The 10653-nt window shown below is 29.7% G+C and overlaps 1 protein-coding gene across 2 annotated transcripts; it reads left to right on the forward strand.

The window, feature by feature from the left end:
* The first annotated feature begins 1423 nt into the window (after positions 1–1423).
* Positions 1424–10587, forward strand: LOC120355954 (adenylate kinase 8-like). Of its 2 annotated transcripts, XM_039444716.1 has the most exons (10): positions 1433–1800; positions 2063–2192; positions 2910–3001; positions 3740–3842; positions 5366–5458; positions 5734–5861; positions 7031–7208; positions 8230–8351; positions 8894–9003; positions 9807–10587. In XM_039444716.1, the coding sequence occupies exons 1-10, from the start codon at positions 1717–1719 to the stop codon at positions 10063–10065; spliced, it is 1299 nt and encodes a 432-aa protein (XP_039300650.1). In that variant the 5' UTR covers positions 1433–1716; the 3' UTR covers positions 10066–10587. The 2 variants fall into 2 exon arrangements, with proteins under 2 accessions (XP_039300651.1, XP_039300650.1); XM_039444717.1 differs by lacking the exon at positions 8894–9003 and having other exon boundaries at positions 1424–1800.
* The last annotated feature ends 66 nt before the right edge of the window (positions 10588–10653 follow it).

Consider the following 10653-nt stretch of genomic DNA (forward strand, 5'->3'; position numbering starts at 1 on the left):
GCATATAGAAAAAGAAAAAGAAATGATCAAAAGACACAAAGGAGGTGAAAGAGAGAAAAACTTGATTCTCTTCAACATGTGTGTCAGCACCCACAATAGAATATAGGTAAAATACAAAGCTATTCATAGATTCAAATAATACATCAACTCATAATAAATCTATCTATATATATAAAAGCGAAATGGCACTCACTCACTGACTGACTCACTCACTCACTCACTCACTCGCATAACTAAAAATCTACCGGACCAAAAACGTTCAAATTTGGTAGGTATGTTCAGTTGGACCTTTAGAGGCGCACTAAGAAATATTTTGGCAATATTTCAACTCTAAGGGTTGTTTCTAAGGGTTTAAAGTTCGTCTTTTAGCATGTATATTCTTCTTCTCCTAATCTTTTAATTATAATTGAAATTTCCATATCATATGTTACTATGGAACTATAATCTAGATAGAGTACCTCTTCGAAACAGTTGTTAACTGGCAACTAAATTAATAATTTTGTAAGATTGGCATTAAGTTGAGTTGACTTTGTTAGGTTGGCACCAAGTTGAAGATTCAAATGCATTTATCGCGGAAAAATTGATTGGGCACTGCTACTTCAATCCTGGGAATATTATATTACTAGCCGTCAGGCTCGCCTCGCCCGCCGCATCCGCCTAGTCTGGACCCCCGACTGGATTGTCCTAACATATGATAAAAATGCTGAAATGAAAAATGCAGGCGAGCGAAGCGAGCCTGCTGATCTCATTCGTGGACGATCCAGTCGGGGGTCCAGGGGGCGGAGCCCCCTGGCTAGACGGACACGGCGGGCGAAGCGAGCCCGACGGCTAGTATAAGATAAGAATTAAATATTCAAACGGATAGAAAAATCTACCAGAGCCTGAACTAGGCAGCCCTGAGTACTCAATAAACATGTAGAATGGAAAATTAAGCAATAATAATTATATATTAAGAGATTCGTGAACGCAATTTTCGTTCACTGTATAACATTTTATTGTAACTTTTATATTTCGAATATTGATAATTCATTATAAAATGTTTGATAAGTTTAAATAAATAGAGCTATAGACCAGCATAATTCATAACAATTTATAAGAAGATATGATTCAGATAAGAAGTGTCAAGCAAGGATGAGATTATAAAATTAATATATCTACAGCAAAATATTTAAGAATAGATTAAAATGAAAGATTCCTGTGATTTAGGAAAGTTTAATATTTGATATCGTTCATATATTTTTGTTGCACCATCTATTCATTGAAAATAATCCAAGTATGAGAATTATTCTAATTGAATTGAAATTTAAAATATTCATTTTATACTAGAAATTAGTTTCTCTGGGATTTTTTCATAATTTTTTTTGTATCAACTATTGTTTATGAATGAAAATATAAGTTTTGTATTTATAATTACCAAAATATTATTAAAACATATCCAGACGCCTTTGAGCTATTGATTTTCTCTTACATATTTTCTCTATAAATAATATATTTTGGGCACTCTTAAATTTTATTTTAATGTTGTCAAGTGGATAGACCTTGTGATCTATATCTATGATTAAAAATAGATCTCATGTGTTGATTCTTTCTAAAGTCAAGTACCAATATATTTTTCTGTTTGTTAATGATTGAAAAAGTTGAATGGCTATGATGATGAATAGTTAAAATAATAATAACTACTACGGAAAATACAACAAAGTAAACGAATTTCCTGAAATGGATGCGTCAAAACGTCCTTTGAAAATACCAGTAAAATTCATCCCTTATCTGGAAAAACATGATATTTTCAACTTGTTTCGTGTAAGAAATTACTAATACTTTACAAAATATCAATACTGTAGGAGTCATAGTTAAAAAAATTTTAATTCAACAAATAGTTAAATTTTGTTTATAAATTTACAATTTATTATTAATTTTATAAGTAAAATTATATAATATAGAGTCTGTAAGACTGTGAGAAACATTTACATGCAAATTCATGCCCATCAAATATATAATTATATATTATGAGTTTGACAGTTTGTAATATTATTATGTTACAAAAATGTTAATATCATTTCAGGGCTTAGCAACATCTATTATCATAGAGAAGCCAAACGATATTTTGCAATTTATGAAAAATGAGGTTATACAATATGAGAAACGCGCATACAGACCAAGGCAAATAATGTTCATAGCTCCACCGCATCTTGGTAAACTTAGCATCTTGTCTTAATCTTGATAAGGGTCATAACTTATAGTAGAGCGGTGTAGGCAGATGAGGTATCTCACAGATTTGAAGGTAATGCATGAATCCAATAAATTTTGCCACTTCCTCATTTTGCCCAGAGAGTATAGAATGTAATACATTGTATACTTTGTGATAGGCAGGCAGATAGGATCTTCAAATTAGCTGTGCATTATGTTCTGACACATTTGGATACATGCATCATGCTTTTCTTCTCAACACCCTCAGCGATCTTCTCTGATACCATCTACCTTCGCTGCTCCACTGTGTTTCACTCTTAATTTCTATTCATTCATAAATACAAAATATTAAAGCTTTCAAGTTCAAGGTTATTTGTTTGGCTCTTGAGCGGTTGATCACAATATTTGCTATGATTATTTTCACTCCAATTATTTTATACAATGATGAAAAATCTACCAATGTATTTATCGTGAATTTAGTAGTTTTTATAACTTTTCTTACAATATTGCAATTATAATTATTTTTCAACATTCATAACTAATGTTAATATTCGTTAAAAAATATGTATTTTTAACATGTATATGACTTTATTTATTTTGATTTATTTGCAATTCTATGTGAGGCCCAAATCACTGCAAACTATTCTATGAACACAGTGCTGTGTCTATTTTATACAAGAGATTAATATTTTAAGAGATAGATTAGCACAGTTTTGTTTTAGCTATTCAACATTTGGCTGATCAGTTGTATTTATCTTGCAAACTGACGTCTATCAACTATGCTGATGTAGTGCGCGAAGTCGGCTCTCAAGAGGTAAGTGATCATTGATTACAATATTTGATTATTTTTACTCTACCTATTTTATACAATAATGAAAAAACGACCCTGGTATTCAGTAGTTCTCATAATAGTAATAAACTTTATTGTGTTATAATTATATTTATACAGTATATAAATATCCATTATTATATCTTTTGTAGTACATAACAGAAAACACTTTAAAGTTTTATAATACGCATTAAAAAAGGAAACACACGACATTGATAGATAAAAAACACTTAGAAACTTAAATTATAATCGGTATATTTCGATAACTGAGCTATATTTCTTATCATCTATCTTTTTCATCGTGTGTTTCCTGTTTCAATTTACATTATATATATATTCAAACATAAATTTATTTTAACGTTTGTAGCATGGTACAGAGACGTCAACATTCATTATTATAAAAATTCAACCTTTTGATGAATGTACTTATCATTTTGGAAAAAGATCTAAAAAACTTTAAATTTATATTTAGTTTTTAAATAGAAATAGCTACTGTTTTATAGCTGATGATGGATTCTTGATGTTATATTCAATTCATGTTCAGAGAGTATATTATTGAATGATAGATTACAACTTGAAAATAAACCTAGATTTCCTTGTTTGAAATGCAGCGTCTTGAATAGTGATTATAATAGTAATTTTTCACAAATACTATTACCCTCCCCACATGTTTATTTTATGTAGTAAACATTGAAACCGGATTTATTTGTGATTTTTATACAGATATTGAAAAATGTATGCTCTAGCCCTATAAAACTAGCAAATGCAACATTGAATTACATCAAAGTGAATAAGCTTGAACTGAATAATGGGTGGATTATGGTTGGTGAGTGAGATTTTCACACAAAAAATAGGCACTATTACTAATGCATACTGTATCACAAGTGATATTTATTTATTCACAATGGAAACAACAGCAGGTAATAAGCCCAATACAACATGCTTCCTTAACATAAAAATAAGACTCCAATACAATTCATTCAAAACAAAAAATTACTAAACTTATGTTAGGAAATAAATAATTAACTTGAAAAAGTAGGTACTTTGATTAATTATACTAATTTGCACTTGAAAAGTGCATCACATTCACATTATTTAATTCAATCCAATTTATTAAAAGGAGTTATTGAACAAACCTCCATGAGAATATATCATTTTACCGTACAATATCGTACTTCATTACCGGTAACTCTATATGAAATTCAATCAACTTATTTCATACTTAATACTTTACGTCGGTTGCACTATAAAGTGTTTCGGATTTTAATTGTGATTGAATGCCACAATAACCAATCAGAGAATCCTTTTTTTGAATGGCTCTCGCGTTATTTAATAATGATTAAAAATTCAACATGTTGCCGGAACTTTACCTTACAAATATAACAATATTTATGTTAGCGGCATGTGGTTTTGTCATAGGCCTAATTTATTAATATTGAATATATTGTGAGAACAGTACTATTTTTACAATATTATAAGTGCAACAAAACTACCTACTTGACATTTGTCAAAGCCCTATTCTTATATATACAAACACCCACACACACATTGCAAAATACATCAATTGAATTATGAATTTATATACAGAGTGTTTAATGAAATTTGTAAATGATGAAGACCTTAGACTCTATGTGAAATTTACAACAAAAAATGTCCAGTAACATTTTCTTATACCTTAGTTTTCGGGATACATCGATTCTTCGATATTTTCGAAATACGTCAAAAACTAGAAACTATCAGTAAAAATCCAATTTCTAAGGATATGGTTAGATAAAGGAAGACATTTCAAATAAGATTCATATTTAGGCCTAATGTGTTCCTTTGTTTGACGTTTTTGAATTTTTATGAGCGCTCAAAGTTGAAAAAAGTAAACTCGATGAGTTCAAAGCCAAATTTTGAACAGTCAAAGGAACAAAATTGATTTTATTAATATTTTTTGAGAATTTCTAGCTCTTTCCAACCATCCCCTTAGAATCAGATTTTGGCCGATAGTTTTCTAGCTATTGACGTTCGCGTAAAAAATCGATATATCTCGAAAACTGAGGTCGATATTAGTAAATTTACTGGACATTTTTTGTTACAAATTTCACGTAGAATCTATGGTCTTCGGCTGTTACACCTTTATTGGGACATTCTGTATTTTTATGTGACATTATTTTTATTATTCTTGAATAAAGTTTTGTTAAATACAGTTTAGTGTCGAATTGTGTTCAGTCATTGTATTTGGAAGGTAGATGTTCAAATTACGGTACTTTTAGCTCAATTTTATAAATATTTATATCTTATTGTTTTAATTTCTGTGTCTTCTTGTGTTGTCAAAAAAGGATTATCTCAACTTTCCGTTTCCAGGCTTTCCTAACACAAAGGAAGAAGGTATAGCTCTCCAAAAAGTTGGAATTTTTCCAACCCACACATTTCAAATAACTCATGATCCCAAAGAATGTGAGTAATAGTTTTTTTTTTTAATTATAAGTATTTGTATATGGAATAATTGAATTGCATTCAATAGAAGTGTGTTGTTTGTTCGTAAAACTCTGTAGGCTTCAGGCATACAATCTCCACAATCAATCTTATTACAAATCTCTATTCTATCAATCATTAGAAATGTGTCAAGTCTGATTACGGAGATACAAATAAATAGGCTTGGATCGAATAGGCCAAGGCCTGTAATAAAAGAACAGTTTTAGTAGTCTTAAACCTCATGTGTGATGTTTTAGATGACGAGAAAGACTTCTGGAATGACAATTTAAGCGAGGATTGGTCTTATGAAGGTTTCAGTAGAATGATGAAGGATTACAAAAGAAGAGCAGTGGGACTCCGGCAAATTTATCAGTCCACATTGAAGGTTTAGTTATTTTCATTTCCTTGTTCAATGCTACCTACAATAATTATCAGTATAATCAATGAAAAACTGGAAAAATAGTAATATCTATCATTGCTGAATCGATTTTGCTATCAATAATAACTATTCTGTTGATTGTTGATATTCAATGGGGGTTTGGAGTAGGCTGTGCAAAGGCTAAGAATACACTTTCTACTGACGATATTTTTCATAGTTTATGATTTGTTTATCACCAAGATACCAAAATGAAAAAGTTTTCTCACGAAAAGTTTTTTTCCAATCATTACTTTTCAGATATGAGCGCCTAAAATTCAAATTTTTGGGACAGAACATTTCAAATTCGGTAAGAAATAAATCCATGAGATTTAGTGGATAAATTCTTCATGGTATTGATGATTGAATAAAACAAAAATTTCCTGAAAATATCAATTTTTGATAAAGTTATTCAATTTACCAAAAATAACTTTTTTTGAGTTATTTTTTGACATTTTTAGTAATTTGAATAACTTTCTCAAAAATTAATATTTTCAAAACATTTTTGTTTTATTAAATCAGCAATACCATGAAGAATTTATTCTCTGAATCTCATGGATTTATCTGTTACCGAATTTGAGATGTTCTGTCCCAAAAATTTAAACTTCAGGCGCTCATATCTCAAAAAGCAATGATCGAAAAAATGTTTTTCTGTGAAAACTTTTTTATTTTGATAGCTTGATAATATAAAAATCGAAAAACTTCGAAAAATTACCAGTAGAAAGTTTATTTTTAGCCTTTGCACAGCCTTTACATAATATTATCGAGTCCAAAAACTTTCACATTCAATAATAACGTTCACATAATTGACGAATAGAGTTTATATTTTGATAATTCCCTTTATATTATTCATATTTTCAATTCAAATTTATTCACCGAAATACATTAAATGTATTCACAAAGAGGTGTTAAACACATATGGTTGGTTCACAATAGCAATTAAACTAACGAATAATTCCATAATACCCTTTGTTTTTAAAAACTTTTTATATAGAGGGTATTATAGAATTATTTTTCAACTAATAAATCCAGCCCTAATGAAATAATTATTATAAATTAACCAAGTTCACCAAAAATTCATATTGTTTGGAATGTAACTTATTTTAATAAACTGTAGATTTGGGTAATTTATTATTTAGACAATTGTTGTGCGAGGGAGAACTCTGGCTGAATTGAAGAATGACATCCTATCTAGTCTACTGAAATTCAACTATGATGGACTAGCATTTGCACCGAGGGTGGCGCTTCTAGGAGTGAGAGGCTCGAGGAGAAGAACGCTGGCGAAAATGATGTCTGAACGCCTGAAGCTTGTTCATAGTAAGCGACCCATTTCAACTAATGGTCTTTCTTATATTATCAATTTATTCTACTTTCTAAATAGTAGAAGCATAATTATAATAATAGTAATTGGGTGATTGATAATAGTGTAATAGCCTACTGAACCTACATCACAAAATTTAGTTAGCATTTCTGCTGTGTGTTTATATATAGTAGTGATAGATATGATTGTAGTAGTCAATGTGCTCGTGCTAGTGCACTGTTTCCTATTGTTTCTCTTTTAACTAATAATTTGTGAGTCTTTGTTCTTTTTCATCAGGTTTTTATATCATTCAGTTCTATTTCTAAGTTACAATTATTTTTCATTTATAATCCAGTATTTTTTCTGTATACTTATTAATACAAACTCACCATTTGTATTAAACATTTGTATTGCGAGCTTAAAGCTCTTTCGTGCAATTGATAATTTATTCTTGTAAATATTATGTGATTGTATGTATGGGTTTTTAGAAAGAACAAATAAATTTGAATTTGAATATAAAAAAGCCAATGCATTTCTATTCAATACAATGCAATATAATTTTTGGGTATTCAATTTTAAATTAACATCTTTTGTGATAAAGTATCAGCTCAGAAAGTTTTCAATTACGAGTATAATTACTTATCATTATGTTTTATCATTTCAAATGTGTCTGTACATTTAGTTGAAGTTACTAGTAGCTGTGTCGTAATGCTTTCAGATTGGAGCGTCTGATTATAATTTTCTGATGAACACAATTTTGAATAGCTTCTGTTTCAATAAGTTTCATAATAATATAATTGGTATCCATTTAAAATTATTTTTATAATAAATTTTGGAACTTCGTACAGTTTCTACACTGTACATTTCTTGACAGTTATTCATGCATGCTTTCATATAACAATGCGATATGTTTTACAAATTAATTTCCATGCATGTTATTTCATCAAATTTTGTAGCACTCTACCTATTTTGTGAAGCCCTCTTCACGTTTTATTATTTTATGTTTTTTATGAGTTCTTTATGTATTTTGAATTGCAGTCCATTTCTGGGATTTGATGGAACAAGCAAAACAATGGAATAATGATGTAGGTGATGCAATAAGAGATTCATTAGACTTATTTCAAGGGATTAATATGAATGCGGCATTGGAAATTCTAGAGGTAAGAATCAGAATATCTATTGTTTTGCTATAAGTATTGGCTGTAATATTATAAGAGAAGAACTGTTACATTATTTTTAATTTTGATTACGGAAAATGGGAATAAAACGTTTTTTTCTACAGTTACCTTGAAAAGTGTTCATTCCTGCACTGATTAAAGAACGCAAAGAATCACTTTTCCGCACTTCAAATTTGCAACATAACAACACAAAATAGTTAGTAGGCTATAATATAGAGTTTTAGTACTCGAAAACCGAAATTAAATTGGCAAAACTGACTTTGTTTCGATAAGAATCATTTCAATGGCTTCATATTATGATAAAAGCCCAATCAAGCAATCCATTATAGAGAGTTGAATATTATCTTGTCTCAAATTTGCGATTGAATATATCACTAACATATTATTATTATATATTGATATATCATATTTCTTACTCAAAATATATAATTAATTTTGTATAATAATTCATTATATTCTATAAATATTCATAACTCAAAGATTAGTTTTTATTGTCTATTCTAACAGACAGAAATATTTTTCAGAAACGACTGTTATCTGATGACTGTCTTGAACGTGGATGGGTTTTGACTGGGTTTCCCAATGACGAATGTGATTTTAAAAACCTAGATACCTTGTCTACACCACCAAACAAGTATAATACGTCAAACTTATACTCCTCCAATATTAGAAGGAAGCTCCATTCATGAAATTATTCATAGTAAAATCAAAGTTATAAAGTCAGTGGAAATGATAGGACGGCATAGTTGCCAGTTTTCTTTTTCCACCGCCTTCTATAATAGATAGCTGTGATTCAAGTCACCTTGGTATATATCTGATAGTTATTAATTATTGTAAATAATGATCAATTTCTATGCAAAATTGAATTAAATCAATTTATAAAATATATATTTTTTCATGAAACATATTATATATAATATTATGTAATTGAGTTTTCATATTTTGGGAGTTCATTTTATTACTTTACAAACGATTTGGCAACAGTGTGGAGCTAGAAAATGATGGAATTTTCTGTTTTGTTGAATGACACAAGGATAGCAAACCAATATTAATCAGGTAATGACTTAATAATGTGAATATCACTATAGGTACCGGTAAATGATCTCTCTACATAAAAAGTTGCTAGGTACCGTCTATTCCTATTCCTTGCATTTTAATAGATGCAGTTGACTGAATTGGAACATTCTTAAATAACTGTTGTGAGATGAATTTTACAATTTGTTTATAATGTAGGCCTATATTAAGTGATTATGGGATATAGCGTATGGTCAGCTGCCTAGGAGTTAATGTAAGAGCAAATTTGCTGAGTTATAGGCCTACTTTATTAATGTTCTAAGTATAGTATACTATTATTAAAATTTAATATCTACATCCATACCTTAAAAGCTTGTAACTTTATCTTGTATGGAGATTATACGTTTTAATTTCGTTTTTCAGAATAATTTTCCTGGAAATACCCAGTGAAGTATGCTACAAACGTTTGAAAGACAGGTGTATAAATATGTACACGGGAGAGGTATTGTCCAAGGCAAAAATTGCTGACAATCCAGTTATTCAGAATCAAACTACCACACACCCGCATGATGCAGAAAACATAATCACCCAGGAACAAAAAGCTTATCTGACTGAATATCATGTTCGTATTAGATTATTAGATCCACTAGTCAAAATGTTGAAGGGCGCATTAATTATATGAAACTGCTAAATATTAATGCTACTGTAATATGGATTGTAGTATGTAGAGCTGATTTACAATAATTTATAAATGTACTCATGATATGTATTCAGATACAAAATGTTATTATGAACGCATATGAAATATGGACATTTATTACCTCATTTGAACATCAATACATAGACATACATTTGAGCATTAATTCCTCAAAACATGAGTGTATTTTACCTCACAAATGTTTTCTACTAAAGTTTTAAAGAATCTTTCTATTAGGCTATCAAATCACGTACATTTGGGGCTGTATTTATGTACGATTCTTATGTCGTTCGTCTTTTAGAGAAGAACGCTTTTTGGTGATCTATACAGAGTAATTCTATTGGCTGCCTGGTTCAACGATTCCTATCAGATCCTGTTGTTGGTTGCTGATAGTGAGATTTACCTTAAAATGTTAACATTGGTTGAATGGGAAGCGATCAATTGTGAAGCGATCAATTGAAATGCTGGCAGTTCGAGGAGAATCTCTCTATACCGGTAGGCAACAGGAGTGTGATAGAAATATTATCTGGTTGATAATTCTCAATCAGCTTTTCTGCATTCGCTGTGGATCAG

Source organism: Nilaparvata lugens, unplaced genomic scaffold, assembly GCF_014356525.2.
Source record: "Nilaparvata lugens isolate BPH unplaced genomic scaffold, ASM1435652v1 scaffold5355, whole genome shotgun sequence".
In the NCBI taxonomy this organism is placed as follows: Eukaryota; Metazoa; Arthropoda; class Insecta; order Hemiptera; family Delphacidae; genus Nilaparvata; species Nilaparvata lugens.